This window comes from Anolis sagrei, chromosome 1, assembly GCF_037176765.1.
Source record: "Anolis sagrei isolate rAnoSag1 chromosome 1, rAnoSag1.mat, whole genome shotgun sequence".
Lineage (NCBI taxonomy): Eukaryota > Metazoa > Chordata > Lepidosauria > Squamata > Dactyloidae > Anolis > Anolis sagrei.
The window spans coordinates 139,440,496-139,460,108 of record NC_090021.1 but is presented as its reverse complement, the minus strand read 5'-3'; the positions used below and the strand labels follow the sequence as shown (position 1 = coordinate 139,460,108).

Below are 19,613 nucleotides of genomic sequence, written 5' to 3'. Positions count from 1 at the left end.
ACAAGAGTTGAAGACCAACATCCAGGAAGAAAATGCCAACATAAAGCCTGCTATGCTGGCAAGAGTCATGACAAACTCCAGAAATCGGTTTACTCAGTGTATGGAGAATGGAGGATGTCACCTACCTAATTTGATCTTCAAAACTATGTAAAGCAAAACTTTAGGTATGTGCCTACATTATATATATATTTAAAAAATCTGATTCATAAGTTTTGAAAAAAAGGAAGTTATGCTGCCTCACCTTGTAGCATCATTTAATATATAAGGTTTAATTATGAATTTAAATTAGCTTCTGATCTTTGTGACTGGAAGAGAATCAAATTGAACGTGCTGAATGGTGAGAAATAGCAGGTTTTTAGGTCTTCACTTTTTGGTTGAAATTGATCTTAACTCTCCTGTGATAAAGTAACCTAGCATAATGAAAACAGGCCAAATCAGGGAGAAAGAAAAAGAATGGAAATACACTGTTTGCATGTCAAAAACAAAACTCAGCTCTGGGTACAATACAGCTGGCTGAGAGATTGAATGCCAAAGGTAGAATTGCAAAGAGAGCAGAAATGCAAACAGAGCTCAGTGTTAAAGGTGCTGCTTTGCATGCAATGTCTATTCCATTTATCTTCATTTAAAGGAATCACATCACAAAATGTTGGTCTGAAACTTCACAACACCGTTGCCAATGAAGTGTGCACAACACTGGGCTGCATCGATAAGTCACCTGACTTGGTGTAAAGCATTTTCCTATTTAAAATAACATTTTAACACAACTTTGCGATCATTTGGACAGTACATTCCAAATGCAACAGGTGAAATCACTGAGCTGCTGAACTTGCTGACCGAATCCAGGGAACAGGGTGAGCTCCCTGGCAGAAACTGTTAGCCTCAGTTTCTGCCAACGTATAGCACATGCAAATGTGAGTAGATCAATAGGTACCGCTCTGGCAGGAAGGTAACAGCTCTCAATGCAGTCATGCCGGCCACATGACCTAGGAGGCATCTATAGACAACGCCAGCTCTTCTACTTAGAAATGGAGATGAGCACCACCTCCCAGTCAGACACGACTAGACTTAATGTCAGGGGAATCCTTTACCTTTAGGATTCTTAACCTTTTGTGCAGTGTGTTCAAAATTCCTGTTAAAGCTATTGTGCATTTATTTATGGATATTGGGCCAATCTAATTGCCAGTGTCTGGTTGTTCCAGCTGTTCAAAAGACTGAACTATTCAATAATCACAGTAATGCAGTATTTGCATTCAAAACACTTGGCTTTGTAACTATTTCAAATAAGACTGACAGAAGCAAATCCAGAGAAACAATATAAGTATCAATATTTTATTTTCCTTCTTGAAAAGTTTCCATATGAGACATTTTCTTTAAAACAGCAGCAAGCAGAACATACAAGTTGAGGAAAAAGTGGCAGCGCAGGTAACTTGGTTTGGCTAATGCCCCCAATGTGTACAAAACGTACACTTGACGTCTGAGCACCCTGGTGTGTTTTATTTTTTAAGTGTATAGTAAGGCAGTGGTTTTTGAACAAGTCAACTCTATATATAGGTTTCTTAAATATATATATTTATATATGTATATATTGTTTTAATCACAATTTTGAAGCTTCACGTGCAAATCAAAAATAAATGTACAACTCAAAAACGTTACAGCCATTTCCCCCATCTCACAGCAAAGAAGCATCTAAACGGACAAATACACCAATAACCACAGTAAAAAGGGGTGGGAGAGAGAGTGGGGATACAACTTCAAGGAGTGGCACTGCTTGGCATGACAGTCTGAATGAAGATGGTCAAAATTTGAATGTGATTCCTCTCATTAAAAGGAAAGGGAAGAACAAATGGGTGGTTGCGAGCAGATGCCATCCATTAGTCACACCATTTTACTCTATCCGAAGCAGCTCCACATCAAAAATGAGAGTAGCGTTGGGTGGGATAACTCCAGGGTGGCCTGTGGGTCCATACGCCACGTCAGGGGTACAGGTTAGCTTTGCTCTTTGTCCAAGGCTCATCTGGCATACAGGGTGATAGTAATGGGGGAAAGAGAAGCAAAGAAAAGCATCAGAAAACATTGAGTCAACTATCTCTGATTTTCAACATGTGCCTAGTATTTAAGGGGTTTCCTGAACACTTTATATTCTTCAAAACAAGTAACGGGTCAAAGCTATTGGGTCCAAACTGCACAGAAAGAATACAGGACTCAACAGTACAGGCAGCTCCCAAGTTACGGACAAGATAGATGCTGTAGGTCTGATCTTAAGCTGAATTTGTATGTAAATTGGAACAGATGCATTTTAAACTGTAACTCCAGCAAAATATACAGTTTCCCCGAAAATAAAACAATGTCTTATATTAATTTTTGCTCCCAAAGATGCGCCAAGTCTTATTTTCAGGGGGTGTCTTATTTTTCCATGAAGAATTCATATCGTTGATTTTTTAAAACGAACATTTGTTATATACTGTACAGTAGTTGTCACAAAAAATAAGGGCTGTAAAGTACCTGGGTCCCACACACTGTCTGGAGACGGTCACGATCTCTTAGAGAAGTTCCTGGACCACTTGTACAGCAGGGATGGTACTGCAGGTTCTGGCCACCAGGGGGAGCATGCTTCCAAACACAAACTTGGCTAGATCTTACTTTCAGGGGAGGTCTTATATTTAGAAATTCAGCAAAAATTATGCTGAATTTCTGTGCCACTAAGACTGATACCTAGCTGATAATAAACAAAGTGGAGGCAGCCCAGTATATTTTGTTGCATAAGGCAGAGCAACAAATAATGTCCCCCACTCCACCTCAACCAAGAGTCAAAGTCATAGTACCTAAGGCCAGCAAGTGGCACAGGACTGTTCTGAAAAAAAAAAAGGTCTTATTTTCAGAGAATGTCTTATTTTCAGGGAAACAATGTATATAGGGAAGGGTTAACACTTCTGTGGTGTTCGTTTTGCTATCTCTGACCCTGTTCAGAAGATTTCACCTTACCTTCTGTCCCTGTATTATGAGATTTTGAAAAAAAAAAAGGCTTGTTGTGGAAACAAGGATTGGAGAGAAAACTTCAATGGAGACACTTTTCCCCCAAGGGATAGATTTCTTTCACTTCCTGTTGCCTCACCCTTGCTTTTAATTATGAATTGTATGAAAGTCAGATGTTTGGAACTTGGGAACTGCCTGTAGTGTATCAGGAAAAGGGACTATTTTTGATAATAACGTACTTGGCAACACTATAATACTCAAACCGTTTGTTGAAATGATGCAGTTGTTACTATACCTCATTGATACAAATGTTTACATGCTTAGAATGCCAAGAAAGTCGCAGTACAGTTGGACTCACCTGCTGTACTTGTGTAAACCACAATATTGTCTACTTCCCAATGCAACAGGCCACTAGGTGGAGCAAGCAGATAGGCAACAGAGGTACTGAATTATTCATAGGGCTTTTATGCTGCGTCGAGTATTGTAGGAATGGTGCACCATTGATAATGTGTTCTCATACAAATTTAGTGTACATTTACATTGAATTGATGCAGTTTGATATGACTTCAACAATGCTATGGAATCCTGGAAGTTATTGTTTGGTGAGGCACCACACCAGTACTTGGGTATAGAAGGCTAAAGAACTTGTATCCCATTTGCTGGGTGTCATCCTGGACTCCACAAGTCTTCAGTCCCCAATGAGTAGTTAGAACTCCATTATTCCACAGCACTGAGGCATACCAGTCAAAGTAGTATCAAGATGCATTAATTCTACACTGGAGATGCACCTTTAATTGGGAGTAAGCACCACTGAACAGTGTGGATGGAACTAACTTCCAAGTAAACAATTGTGCTATATACTGCCAATATATGGGAAATTTCATTAAAGGCTGCTTCATTATCAGTGACTAGAGTCCTGTTGGTCAGTTATGAATTCGTAGCCTAGGATCATGACTGTTTCATATTTATGAGCCATACATAGCGCCTGGGATCCTGGAGAACTTATCAGCAGCACCACCTCAATCTCTATTGATGGGAATGTGACCCCATTGATTCCAGTTGCTGCTCCATAGTTAAGTGGGAACTGGACGATCAGGATGGGATTCATTGAGTAGCAATACAACTACGCTGCTCACATATATGTAATTCCCCAATAGGATTCTTGCTATTATTAGAAATTGTGTTTAACACATAAAATGTTACCTACTTCCTAAAAATGATGGGTTGTTTTTAAAAATGCACTTGCGAATCTACTGATATTCTTTTCAGCACAGCACACAATCCTTTCATTGGGTTTAATCTAGGGATGACCACATCTGGATATGACCCTACAATTTTATATTGCTCTCCCTTTCATCCACTACACCGCTGTCCATCCGTTATCACACTGGCTACGGTGGAAATAGACACGCATAATCCCTTGTACCTGTGCAGCTCCCTCTTCAAATCCTTTAATGACTTCTTGTCTGCCAATCTTGAACCTGAAGGGCTTGTTTCGATCTCTGGAGGAATCAAACTTCTTTCCGTTTTGTAGCATCCCTGTCAACAAAACACAAACAATTCCTGTCAAGTGCTGTTATCCTCTGGTGTGGCAACAAACCAAAGGCTTATCAATTCAGAACAAAAGAGACAGGTAGGACTATTTGTGTAAGGTCAAAATAGAAAATAATCACAAACTAGGGCTTCTAGTTAGCCTCACCAGCCCAGCAGCACAGTGACATATTACTCCAGTGGCAGTGACAAAACCAAGAAACTGAGTACTTTTTTGAAATGTTTACTTTTTGGCCTATTTTCAAAATTTCCCAGCCAGCTATGGGAGTTATGGAGCAGTTATGGAGTTATGAAAATTACAACTTGCTTCAAGCCTCCTCTCGTAATTTGTTTGTTTATAATCATGTTGCCTACTTATTATATGTATGTTCAGGTATGCAGCTTTCTTTCCCTGCTCTATGTTTTCCTGAGAAGTCGTTGGAGGGGCTGCAGACCACAAGCACAGAGCACAGATTTCTTTAGACTTTGGGACTGCTCAGATCGCAGACTTGCAAACACAAAAACAACAACAACAACGTTTATTACAGTCCATAAACCCATCGGTAAAACCAAACAACTTGCCTGATGCTAATTTTAAGAGAGATGTTCTAACTGGATGGCACAGAAACTATTTCAAACATATATGTACCTGATTGATAAAATGTGTACCCGTGTATGCTGAACGCATGAAAGTCATGAGTAAACCAAATATGTTATTTTTACCAAAGTCTACTTATTTTGTCTCATGACTGCATACTATAAAGCAAGTTCTTTTATGGAAGAGTAGATATATATTTTTGGGCACTGAAAAACACTTCTGAATTTCTGTTATTTTTATGTACTGGCATATTCTCTGTTTCCTAACAGATCAGAGGCAACAGGGTGTTCAGTCTAACAACTGAAGCAAATTGCCTTGCATAATTACATTTGGTTGTATACCACTTGAGAAGAGTCTACTCAAATGGGTTTTTGGCTCTTCTGTAAAAGGCAATGATCTCTAAAATGTCATGCTTTTCTAAAAAGTTATAGCCACAAAAGTAACTTTTCTAAATTATCTAGTAAGCTGTGAACTGTTCAATTCCAGGCACTGCAGAAAATATTTATTTTGCTTTCGTCTTTTGTGACTGACGTGATCCCCTAATGCTGTTGCCACACTATAACAGTACTATAGTTATCTTTCATATCCCAAATGATGAATGGGTGACACATTTCTTGCAATTGCGTGACCCTCCCAGGAATGCTGTTGCCTGCAAAGACCTCAGAAAGTTATCCAGACAAATTGGCAATGAGAACAGGTTGCAGAAGGCTATCCAATTACAAACACATTTCTCTTTATATATTCAGGGGAAAAGATGACACAAAGGCAAGTAAATAAATAGATGAATTAATTAATAAATGCCCCAATGCCAGTTACGTAAGTAGACAATGCTAATACAGGTAGTCCCCAAGCTACAAACAAGATAGGCACTTTTTAAAGTATAACATCAACCTGCCCCCCTCTCTATACACACACACACACACACACACACACACACACACAAATACATTAGCTTTAGACAAGAATAGGAAAGAGTAAACATCCCCTGTGGTGTTTGTTTTGCTGTCTGTGCCTCTATTCAGATGTTTTCACCTCCCTTTTTGTCCCTGTGAAAATTTGAGTTTGAAAAATGTGGCTTGTTGTGGAAACAAAGATTGACTCTAAAGCTTCAATGGAGACACCTTTTCCCTATGATAACAACTCTTCCTGCAGTGAATTTCCCTTCTAAGAGGTAAATCATGTGTGGTTCATATCTTTACCAATCCACACATTGTCTTGCTAGAGAAAAGATATGCCACACAGATGATCAGTAAAGAATAAGGTGTTTACTCTTTGCTATGTGGAGCAACATATATACTGTCATGTGAAAAGTTGCATTGACTCATACAATGTCCTCTGAGAGAGATTCAAATGACCCTTGGGTATCCATGTGAAAGATCTCCTTCCAACAGTTCGTATATGGGCAGAAGCAGAAAATATACGAACTTGTCTTGGCAATCTCCTGCACAGAAAACCTAAATATGTAACTGTTGGCAAAACTCCCAGGCTCAGCTAGCATCCTGTGTGTAACTCAACCAACCAGCTTCATGCTTTGCATTTTTCAGTTAGCACATTCACCAACTGATTTTTACATGCTTCAAAATTTTTCTCTCACTACCTGTTGTCTCACCCCCATTCTTAACTACAAGTCATTTGCAAAAGTAATTTTTTGGTGTGAACTGTTTCAATGTCTCACTCTCCGATTCTAAAAATGTGGGGACTGGTGGAAAATTTCATTGAGGCAGAATTCCTGTCCTTATTTTGCTCCTCCCGAAGATAAAATCTTGTTCAAATCCTCTCTTCAATCCAAAGACACCCACAGCTGCTTTAACTAGTTCTTAAATCCTTGAAACTTGAGCTGCAATCTTGAGTATAAAAAGCTTGGAAAGGATACTCTGTTGGACTACAATTCCCAACCGGCCATATTTGCTAGGGATTCAAAGGGTTGTAGTCCAACCAAGTAACAAAGCTCCGAGCCCCCATTTCGAGCATCGTGTGCATTCTTATTGCACATTTCTTCTAATTAGACCAATGGTTCCCAACCTTTGGGCCTTCAGGTGTTTTGGACTTCCAACTTCCAGAAATCCTAGCCAGCTTACCAGCTGTTAGGAACTGTGGGAGCTGAAGTACAATACACCTAGAGGCCCAATGGTTGGGAACCACTGAATTAGACGGATTTCTCTCTGACAGTGGGATCTCCCAAGACATATGTGTTGTGTCAATTAGGCAGATTTTTTTTAACTCAAATTGACTTTCAAATACCCCATTACAAAACAATGCATGCTAAAAGTAAGATAGATGAGGAAGGAACAATCTGTTCAGTGACAAACAGATGCTGCTCATCACTTGAGGGAGTATCTCTTCTAAATATATCAGTATATTATCTACTCTAGCTCTCCAACAGCATAGGAAGCAACTCAAACTTAGATTGGAGTTCTATCATCAGATGATATGATTCGCTGGGAAATACAATAATGTGTAATAATGCCATTCAGTTAGACAACATCAATACACTGATGACACTCAACTTTATCCCTCTTTTCCATCTGATTCCAAGGGAGCTGTCTCAATCTGCCACCAGTAATGGGCTAGATAGGAGCAAATAAATGGAAACTTAATCCAAACAAGACAGAGGTACTCCTAGGCCATCAAAAGGCAGCTCCGGGAATGGGGGCTCCCCCTGTGCTGAATGGGGTTACAACCTCCCTAAAATCTGAGGTTCCCACTTGGATGCTCTCCCTATTTCTGAGCAAGGATGTTCATGTTTCAACAGAAGCCAGCTATTTGCACAGCTAAGACTGGTATGCCATCTGTGCCTGTCTCTTGAGATGTCAGGTTTGGCTACTGTGCCTTGGCTACATCTTGTTTGGGTTATTGTTGTGGAGCTGCCTTTGGAAACTGTTCAAAAATTTCAACATCTCAAAATGCCTCAGCAGGAATATTGACTGGGGCCAGTTATGGGGAACTGATGGCTTCTTGATAAAACAGCTGAGTTCTTTCACAGAACTAGGCTACAGTAATACTAAATCAGTCATCACACAATGAATATTGGAGATATACAGAATTAAATACCCCATTCTTGGAATTACTTTTGGCTGTTCTAATTATTTGGCAGATTTAACCATTTCAAAATATAGGAAAGCACTGTTGTATGTCTGCCTGTTCTGCCTGTGATTCTGTCTGATGTTCATGATGGCAATGGGGACGATGTTCCTCATGGTGGGCCTGGGTCTGTTGGTAACAGGGATGAAGGTTTGCCTGGGCCTGAGTTAAGCTCAATTGAGTGGCTTGAGCTGGTTCAGGAATATTCACAAGGTCACATTCCTGACAGAGGCCCTTCACAGTCGTTCTAAGAGCAACTGTCTGAAGATGATTTGTCAGGTGCAGATGTTAACGAAAGTCAAGTTAATGAGCGTGTAGGTAGAAAACAAAGCTTTCTACCTACACAGAGTTCTCAGGCATAAAGAAGATCAGTACGTTTACAGGAAAAGAGAGATAAGAAACCTTTACCTGGTGGTAAAGTCAAAAGAAATGCTTTCCTTTCAGTTTTGGGATCTGGAAAAGCCTTGTATTAATTCATGGGAAAGACTTGCCTCAGTTGGGGCAACTTTGGAATTTCATGATAGTCTTGCATTCATGTGTTCTTAGTTACATGTATCAAGTTTTTTGCCAAGCTCTTGATATGTGTCTTGGATTTTTCATACCGCCTTGTTTCATGGATTGTTGTTCCAATTGATCTTATTTTACCTTGAAGCTCACTGACTATCCTTTGTTTTGGGAACTTTATTGTTTTGCTAATTTTACTTTTTTGCCTACATATATTCTTCAATAAACTGCTTGCTGATTTTACCAAGCTGGTGTGGTGTTTGAGGTCAGAAGTGTTCCTGCTCTAGTGGACGACAAGGACTTTCATTATCACAAGCACAATGTTCTACCTTCTGTTTAATTCAGTGGTTCCCAACCTGTGGTCCATGGACCACCAGTGGCCCGCAAGAACGAAAATATGGTCCGCCACCTCACCATTACTACGCCATTGCATCAAAAACACGTAGCAACAAGAGTGAAACCCTCTTATAGTGCCAAGGCAACAGGGATATCGGGAGCAGAGAGGCTGACTACCCACAAAAGATTACTACTACCATATCACCTCTAGATTATTAAATATAATTTTCTGTGGGCGAGCAGATGGTGACTACTGGATAGCATATGTTCTGTATCAGAAACTAGAGCTCATGTTGTCTATTCAATGCAATTTTCTGAATCAGCACTCAAAATAACCAAACTGAATCTGAAGTTGACCCAAAAACTAATTTGTAAGCCTTTTGGTACTAATGTTGGAGAGTGGTCTCTGGTCACAAAAAGGCTGGGAACCACTGGTTTAATTGGATCTATGAAAGGATTCTGTATCAGAAATGTATTTTTCCTTGTACAAATGAGATGGTAGAAACTCTCAGCCATGCCTTTTTATACTGTTTTTTAAAAAATACAAACGAGAGAGACATATCATTTTGATCAAATCTAGGAGCCCCTGGTTGCACAGTGGGTTAAACCGCTGAGCTGCTAAACTTGCTAACCGAACGGTCGCAGGTTTGAATCTGGGGAGAGGCGTGAGCTCCCGCTGTTTGCCCCAGCTTTTGCCAACCTAGCAGTTCAAAAACATGCAAATGTGAGTCGATCAATAGGTACTGCTCCAGCAGGAAGGTAACGGTGCTCCATGCAGTCATGCCGGCCACATGACCTTGGAGATGTCTACAGACAACACCGGCTCTTTGGCTTAGAAATTGAGATGAGCACAAGCCCCCAGAGTCGGACACAAGTGGATTTAATGTCAGGGAAAAACCTCTACCTTTACTATTGTACACAATATTCTTGGCAGGATGGGATAATTTTCTTTTTCTCTTCAGCTCTCCAACCAGGAAGTACAGAATATGAATAATGTCACCAGATTTTGTGTGACCGCAATTGTGACCGGTAGACAGTTTTGAGCATTTTGCCTTTTGAGTACACATGAGACTGGGCAGATAAGGCTCTTTATTTCTGATTTTTCCACCAAGAAGTTCCATTTTCTTGCAAATCCTGCTTGGGCCTCCTCCAAGCAACTGAATACCCTGTACCTTATGGTTTTGGGATTGACGGTTCTGCCACCTGCTATTAATAGCACTCACTGTGAGCCAATCAGGATTTTAACAACCCAATATGGTTTTAGCTTCAGACCTACTAGTCATCTTCAGCCCAGGCCGGCACTGCCAAGTGCAAGTTTTTTTGCAAAGCTTGCAAGTTAAATGCTCCTTCTCGTGTCCTCTTTTGATCCATGCAGCACGTAGGGACTCAATGTTGTGGCTGTGGCACTGTCTGCCTTGACACCATTTGCTACAGAGACACTGGTATGCAGGATTGTGTCTCCAATTAACATTACAAGGGGTCTGTGGAACATCTTCGTGCTGAAAAGATATGCAACGGAATTTGCTGGGGGCACAAAATACACTCAGCATTTCAAATTATAAATAGGCATTGCTTTTTCTGCACGGATACCACTGCTCTTGGGACTGGGAGAGGGCAGGCATTATTCTCCTTGTTTTGTTGCAGTGTGCATAAATGCATAAACAGTACATAAAATGTGGAAAGCATTTTCCTTTAGCCCGACTCTCACCAAAAAAGGAGAAGGCAGTATTAAAGCAATTCAAACCTACATTTAGAAAAGGGGAAATACAATTAAAAAGATAAAGAGCTCTTAAAACCAGTTCAGTTTAAAACAACACAACACTCCTTAGGAATTGTTGTTCATCTCTATCAAAATGACAAACTGAAAGAACATGACCAAAAGATTTTGCAGGTTTAACTTTTGCAGATTTTTCACACAATTGGTTAATATGAGGCACATCTACATTGACCACTAAAGTCAGCATGGGTGTTTATAAAGCGCTCTACATCCTGCAGAGCTCATTTCTCTCTGTGACGTGGTTGAAATGTAGGGTTCACTGAAGTGCCTTAAGAGTTTAAACTTGGAGCATAATACTCCTAACCTCACAATCGTGTTAAAAAACAAAGTATGAATCGTCAATGTCGCAATCCCAGGTGACATCAGGATTGCAGAGAAACAACTGGAAAAGCTGACGCAATATGAGCATTTAAAGATCGAACTGCAAAGACTCTGGCACAAACCAGTCAAGGTGGTCCCAGTGGTGATCGGCACACTGGGTGCAGTGTCTAAAGACCTTGGCCTGCACTTAAACACAATCGGTGCTGACAAAATTACCATCTGCCAGCTGCAGAAGACCACCTTACTGGGATCTGCACGCATTATTCGCCACTATATCACACAGTCCTAGACACTTAGGAAGTGTCCGACGTGTAATCCAATTCAACAACCAGCAGAGTGTCTGCTGTGGACTCATCTTATTGTGTTTCTAATAATAATAATAATAATAATAATAATAATAATAACTTCTTTTTTTGTACCCCGCCTCCATCTCCCCGAAGGGATTCGGGGCAGCTTACATGGGGACAAGCCCGATTAACATAGTTCAAATGAGACACAATAAAATTCCTAAAACAGCATCATAAAACAACAGCTTAACACAATATAGAAACAACCATTGAGCAAACAACCAGTAGCCTAAAATAATACAACAGTTCTGGGCTCAGGTGGGAGGGCTGATACAAATCAGTTGTGAGGATAGGGCTGATGAATAAAGTGCAAGTACCTGATGACAAAATTAGGGAGAGAGGGCAATATGAGGTGGAGCACTATATCTTTGGGCAGAGACAATAGGAAAGTGCAGGAACTAGATTTTGGGTCATAGCTGGCAGGCAAAATTTTCTGGGGAACCGTCTAATCAAAAGCAGATTGGAACATCCACGTTTTTAGATGGACAAGGTGCCAGCCTAATCTCCCTGGGGAGAGCATTCCAGAGCCGGAGAGCCACCACCAAAAAGGCCCTCTCTCTTGTCCCCACCAACCGCGCTTGTGATGCAAAACTGTAGTTCAACATTTTGTTGTTGTTCATTCGTTCAGTCACCATCAATTTGTACACATTTGTGCCATCGTTTAACCCAGGCATCAAACCATTTTGGAAAAATTCAGCGTTTTGCTTTGTGACCCATGATTTTAAAGCTGTTTTAACATCATTCAAGTCATTGAATCTGAAACCACATACGTTGTCTTTCAGAGGTCCAAACAGGTAAAAGTCAGAAGGGGCCAAATCACAAATATTCTTCAAGTTATTATGAATTTCCTTTGGTGCACAACCTTCTTTTGCCAGAAATTTAATGACGACTCTTTTAGCTTCAGAAATAAAAGTTAGAGTGCTGGAGGCATTACTTTTTGACCCATCTCTATATAAGCTTTAAATAGCATAGGGAAGGGTGAACACCCTTGTGGCATTCATTTTGCTGGCTATGTCCCTGTTCAAAAGATTTTACTCTCACTTTCTCTCCCTGTGATCACTGGATTTTGAAAAAGCTTCAGTGGAGAGACCTTTTCCCCATGATAACTCCTCCAAGAGTGAATTTCCCTTCCAAGGGGTAGATTTCTCTCACTTCTTGTTATCTCACCACCGTTTGTAACTATGAATCATTTGTAAGTCAGATGTTTGTAACTCATGGACCGTCTGTATATCCAGCTAGATTAACTGTGTGGCAGTTTGTTCTCCATGGAAATTATTCTACAAGTGTTGACAGACAACAAAGTTTGTGTTTCATACTTAATGAACAACTCAGCACTTTAACAGCTGCATGTAATGATCCCATCTGATGAACTAGTTCCTGGATATGGCTGGCATCTCTCCCAGAAGGTGAATGCATATAATTTAGTGGAATAGTGAGGGTAGGAATGGGTTACATCTTAACATATTATGGCAACATGGGTCACTCTATCATTAAGAAAGATTCCATAGCGGACGTGTAAGGCCTGAACTGTAAGATGGAGCTGATGTTATGTGCCATCAAGCCATTTCCAATCTATCACAGGGTTTTCTTGGTAAGATATGTTCAGAAGAGGTTTGCTATATTGCCTTCCTCTGAGAATGAGAGTTTTTTGGTGTGGGGGAAAATTCAAATTAAAGGAGGGTCTTGGGTCCACAGGATGGCAGTGGATAGAACTAACAACAGAGGAGCACTGACCAAAACAAAGCAGACAGGACCATATGCAATTTGTACCAATTTCGACATTATCCCACCAAGCAAACTAAACACAGCTTATTCTATGCGACATATCCCACCAAGCAAACTATTTATTCATTTATTTCACATACTTGTACCCCGCCCTTCTCACCCCCGAGGGGGGACTCGGGGCAGCCTCACAGCAAACACCATTCGGTGCCATCATAATGATAAGAACAATCAACAAATTCATTAAAAAAATTAAATAAACAGTTGTTAAAACATGCCAATTAAAATCTGGGTCCGGGTCAATTCATTGTCACTTCGAAATTGCTTATGTCTTCTTCATACAAGCCACTGTTCAATGGTCAAATGCAAGGTCCCACAGCTAAGTCTTGAGTTTCCTTCTAAAGGACTGGGGGGAGGTGGCCAGTCTGATGTCTTTGGGGAGGGAATTCCACAGACGGGGAGCCACTGTTGAGAAGGCCCTGTCTCTTGTCTCCACCAATCGTGTTTGCGAGGGCTGTTTCTGAGACTACAAGTGGGAAGGGGAGAGCAGGCATGCCCAGTGCATGGCAGCATGGTGCGCATATATAGGCGAGGGTGAGCATGTGAGGCTGGAGGGAGGCTCATGGCAGTGAGTCCCTTCAAGGCATGGTAGTCCTGTGTGGGAAGTTTGGCCCAATTTTATCTTTGGTGGGGTTCAGAATGCTCTTTGATTGTATGTGAACTATAAATCCCAGCAACTACAAATCCCAAATGCCAAGGTCTGTTTTCCCCAAACTCAACCAGTGTTCACATTTGGGCATATAATAATAGTAACAAAACTTTATTTATATACCGCTCTATCTCCCCGAGGGGGACTCAGGACGGTTTCCAAGTACATAGAAAGTAAACAGCATAACATAAAATTAACAAAACAACATAAGCATAAAATTATCACAATAACACATGTATATTAAAAAAATAATAATCCTGCCTATTCAGAGCAATGAAAAGCCGGGTCAAGGCTAGTGCAAACTCAAAATATGAGGGGGCTGGGAATTAAGAACAGTGCTATAACAGGCTAACGGCAATAGCAGGTACGGGTCTGTGGCTGCTCATTTCCAGAGGGATGACTGGGGTAATAGTCATCCCTATTAGAGGGATGACTGGGGTAATAGGTAGGAAGGATAAGGCCATATTCAACAATGTTTGGACTGGACTAGAACTGGTCATTCTCAAAGGCTTGTTGAAACCACCAGCTCTTCAAGCTCTTACGAAAAGAGGGAAGGGATGGGGCCTGTCTTATTTCCCTTGGAAGGGCATTCCAGAGGCGTGGGGCCACCACCGAGAAAGCCCTATCTCTTGTCCCCACCAACCGTACCAGTTTCGTCCAGTTTCATCATTTTTTGAGTCCACAGTGCTGTCTGAATGTAGGTGAACTACAACTCCAAAACTCAAGGACAATGCCCACCAAACCCCTCCACTATTTTCTGTTAGTCATGGGAGTTCAGTGTGCCAAGTTTGGTTCAATTCAATTGTTGGTGGAGTTCAGAATGCTCTTTGATTATAGATTAACTATAAATCCCAGCAACTACAACTCCCAAATGACAATATCAACCCCCACCCCCAAATTTGTGCCAAATTTGGTCCAGTGAATGAAAATACCTCCTGCATATCAGATAGTTACATTACAATTCATAACAGTAGCAAAATTATAGTTATGAAGTAGTAACAAAAATAATTTTATGGTTGGGGTCACCACAATGTGGGGAACAGTATTAAGGGGTCTTGGCATTAGGAAGGTTGAGGAACACTGATTTAGAACAAGAAGAGGAGGGAAATTGTTTAACTGTGGATAGTGAAATACTGATCTGACTATGTTCGATCCACAAATGTACTACCAGATGCAGTAGTATGACTTTTTTTTTCATTTCACACAAATGTTCTGGCAGATTTGCAAGGAATCTGTGGATCTAAGTCATTGCTATGAGTTCTTCAATTAGGGACCTGAATCACTGCTGCCATTCGTCTTGGCACATTGACGATACACAGTTTTGGCCAGCTTGTAAATTGTCATTTCAAGCTTTGCAGGAAGCTCAAGAGGTGGCATTTCAAAACTCTGAAATACCACCTGCCAATTAAACAGCAGATAAATATTTCAACAGAAGCCATTTCATGCGGGGAAATTTGGCACCCCTGCTGAAGACAGTCTACAACACAGGAAACCAACGTACATCTCTACATGGATTAATTGGACAGGAAAGATTTAGGTTAGGGGAGGAAGAAAAGGAAGAAAACCAGGGCAGTAGAAAAGAAGCGTGCCATTACTCCTAGCACGAACACAGGTTGAAAACTGTCTTCAGAAAATTGCCACCTTTCTTTTGAAATGATTTCCCTTGAAACTGAAGGAAGAATCTGCCCCAGGCAGGAAGAAAGGGCTGCTGACATTCTTGGGTCTAGCTTTTGCTGGCAAGCAGCCATCCACGCAATGAAAGGCTTAAGAGGACTTTCAGCTGGTGTCTCTGTGCCGACAACAGATACGAAGAGCACATATTTTTATAGAAGGAAAGTGAGTTGCGTCCAGAAGGTGAGAAGTCAGGCCAATGCTTAATATAAACACGGAACTGCAATTAGAGAATTGAGCGACCTGCGTTGGCTTACCCCAACTTGCGAGAGAATCCACACAAGGAGCAGACATACATTCTGGACTGAGGAGTTTCCCCCTGTCTGTCGGGGGAAATATCTCAATCCAAAATCCATGTCTCCTCCTAGCACGAGATCTCTTTTTAACCATGCTGTTCAGACCAATCTCTTCCCTTGCCCCAAGGAGTATATTAATAGCGACACACTCATGCTACGCATAGAGCAAGGGTGAGATCAGAAATGGGGTAGTGGTGGGAAGATATATATATATATACACACACACACACACACAGTACAGTCTCGCTTATCCAACAGAAACAGGTCGGCAGAACGTTGGATAACCGAAAATGTTGGAGAATAAGGAGGGATTCAGGAAAAGCCTTTTAAATGTCAAATGACATTATGAGTTTACAAATTAAGCACCAAACATCATGTTTTACAACAAATTGACAGAAAAAGCAGTTCAATACACGGTAACATTATGTAGTCATTAATGTATTTATGAATTTAACAACAAAACATCGCAATGTATTGAAACAGCTGTGAATCTGGACGGGAGGCAGACTGCGTTGGATAATACAGAGCGTTGGATGAGTGAAGGTTAAATAAGTGAGACTCTCTACTATATATATATATATATATATATATATATATATATAATGTGTGTGCATGTGTATGTGCCTCGGTGTCATTGGGACTGCTGCCTCCTGCATTCATTCCTTCTTTTTCCTCCGTCCTTCCCACCATTTTCCCATTTCCTTTTCCTTCCTTCTCTTTCTTTCCTTTATTTTTCCTCCTTTTTTCCTTCCTTTCTTTCCTTCCCATGATATTTATGCTATTTCTGCCTCTGGTGCTCTTAAAGAAGTAATGCCCCAGAACCTATCTACCTCATAAAATTAAGATACACCTTTTAATTTTAGGCCATGCACACGCTACGGAGTCTCAATCACCTGCAATGGAAAGCCAAGTTTATCATCTCAAATGCAAATCTGCTGAGCCTTCTTCAACTCTTAAACTGTTTTATTGTATTTATATTTGAATTGTTTAATTGATATGTCATCAACCCACTTCAGTTGGGATCGAATGTTTACTTTTAAGCTTTTTTATTGTATTTATATTTCAATTGTTGAATTGATATGTCATGTTTATTACTGTATGTTTAAATTGATATGCTAATTGTTTAAATTGATAGGTCAAGTTTATTATTATATGTGTAATCCGGCATTGTATGCCATAGTCTGTAAGCCGCCCTGAGTCCCCCACTGGGGTGAGAAGGGCGGGGTATAAATGTAATAGTATAATAATAATAATAATAATAATAATAATAATAATTAATAACTCAGAGATGACACATGCTCTGAAGAGGAACCACTTTCATGTGCATGAATGGGAGGGATAGAATAGATGCATTTCCATACTTGTTATGTAATGAATGCTTTGCTGAACAACATGTGAGAGAAATCACATTGAGGGAATATTTTAAAACCTCACCAAATCAAAAAGGTTGGACTTTTCCTTCCCCCAGATTTGTCTGCTGAAAGCTATCAAGATGTGCGAAGAGAAGAGGGTTATCCATCTCTTCAGTTCCTCACTCTATTCCCTGTAGGCTTAGCCTGACAGATACTGCAAGACTAAGAATACTAGTTAATATGGTACTGAAAACATTGGAATACCTACTGTTTAGCTTGTAGTTGAGAACGTTAAGAAGGGACATTATAGCCATGTTTACATTCTTGAATGGATGTCATAATGAGGAGGGAACAAGCTCATTTTCTGCCCCTCTAGAAACCAAGACATGGAGCAATGAATCCAAACTACAGGAAGAAAAGATTCTACCTAAATGTTAGGAAGAACTTCCTGGTGGTAAAAGCTGCTTGGCAGTGGGATATACTGCCTCAAAGAGTGGTGGCATCTCCTTTATCAAAGTTTTTAAACAGAGGTTGGATGACTATATCTTGAAAGTGCTTTGATTGTATCTTCCTGTCTTGCAGAATGGGGTTGGGCTGGGTGTCTTTTGGAGTCTCTTCCAATTCTAGGATTCAATGATTCCTAGATTAATGAATATCCACTAGGTCCCATTAAGGCAGGAGCAATTGGACAAGCCAACTGTTGACTGCAGAACCGTTTTCCATTGAAATTAGCAATACAGTAGAGTCTCGCTTATCCTGCTTTCACTCACACCCATGCACATACACATACACATACATATGTGTGTGTGTGTGTATACACAGTCACACACATACACTCACACATTAGAGTCTCGCTTATCCAACCTTCACTCATCCAACGTTCTATATTATCCAACGCAGTCTGCCTCCCGCCTGGATCCACAGCTGTTTCAATGCATTGTGATGTTTTGGTGCTAAATTTGTAAATACAGCAATTACTACATAACGTTACTGTGTATTGATCTGCTTTTTCCGTCGATTTGTTGTAAACCTTGTTTTGGTGCTTAATTTGTAAAATCATAACATAATTTAACATTTAATACGCTTTTCCTCAGTCCCTCCTTATTATACAACATTTTTGGTTATCCAATGTTCTGTCGGCCCATTTATGTTGGATAAGCGAGACCCTACTGTATAGACAGTCCTCAAGTTACAAACATCCAATTTACAAACAACTCATAGTTAAGAACGGGGGTGAGACAACAGGAAGTGAGAGAAATCTACCTCTAGGAAGGGAAATTAATTCCTGAAAGAGTTAGTATTATGGCGCAAAGGAGTCTCCACTGAAACTTTATCAACAATCCATGTTTCCACAACAAGCCACATTTTTTTCAAATCCAATTCTCACAGAGACAGAAAGTGAGGTGAAATCTTCTAAACAGGCATATTCAGCAAAACAAACACCATAGGCATGTTAGTTCTTCCCTATTCTATCCAAAGCTACAATATATAATATTAATATTAATATTAATATTAATATAATATAATATAATATAATATAATATAATATAATATAATATAATATATAAGCTGGAGTTACACTTAAAAATGTACCTGTTCCCAAATTAAACTTAAGAACAAACCTACAGGACCTGTTCATAACTTCGGAACTGCCTGCAATAACTTCTAATGACAATTGTGTTATATGAATATATGTTTCCTGAGTGTCTAATATCACACACATTTCTTCAGTATTCAAATAACACAAGCAAATAGATAATCCCAGCTGCCATAACATTGGGATTTTGTTCACATTCCTGGCAAATGGGCCAAGCACCAACCAATATTGAGTGCCATTCATTTCCCAAACATACTCTGCTGTCTTGCTTAATGGAGATAAAGTACTCCAAAACATGACAATAAATCCCGCAAAGAAAAACCACACATCAGCTCAGGCTAAGCATAACGTAATGAAATAGGAGCAGCAGAGCACCACAAGAAACATAAAGAAATCCCCAGAGGTTTACAAAGAATACCACTTTTGTCTAAAAATGCAATATACTGATTACCAAAACTTGACATTCTGAGAAACACCGGCTCATATAAAAACAAAGAAAAACATTGAAAAAAGATGTTCAAATGATTTCTTTGCAGAAGGAATAATTCCAAGAAGGCAGAGAATGAAGTAAGTTGCAACTGGCATTGCTATTCAAGCAGGCTTTTGACATGGAAGAAAGGAGATGTTTATGGGGATCTTTTATTCTTTTTGAACTTGAAAAATGTTTTATACTGCTTTATATGTTTTTACTTGTTATTGTGAATTCTAAAAAAATATTTTGGGTCCCACTCTTAGAGAAGGGCAGCATACAAATGGATCAATCTATCTATACACATAATAAAAGTTAAAATATGTATCT

The 19,613-nt window shown here is 40.0% G+C and overlaps 1 protein-coding gene across 1 annotated transcript in view; it reads right to left on the bottom strand.

Annotated features, from left to right (window-relative positions):
* Nucleotides 1-1,315: 1,315 nt before the first annotated feature.
* FKBP1B (FKBP prolyl isomerase 1B) overlaps nucleotides 1,316-19,613 on the bottom strand; it is a 32,455-nt gene continuing 14,157 nt past the window's right edge. The window contains exons 3-4 of the mRNA XM_060786915.2: nucleotides 4,400-4,512; nucleotides 1,316-2,014 (exon numbers count right to left, since the gene is read on the bottom strand). Coding sequence (XP_060642898.2) covers nucleotides 1,886-2,014; nucleotides 4,400-4,512 — 242 coding nt within the window. The 3' untranslated portion in view covers nucleotides 1,316-1,885. The remainder of the gene's footprint in view (nucleotides 2,015-4,399; nucleotides 4,513-19,613) is intronic.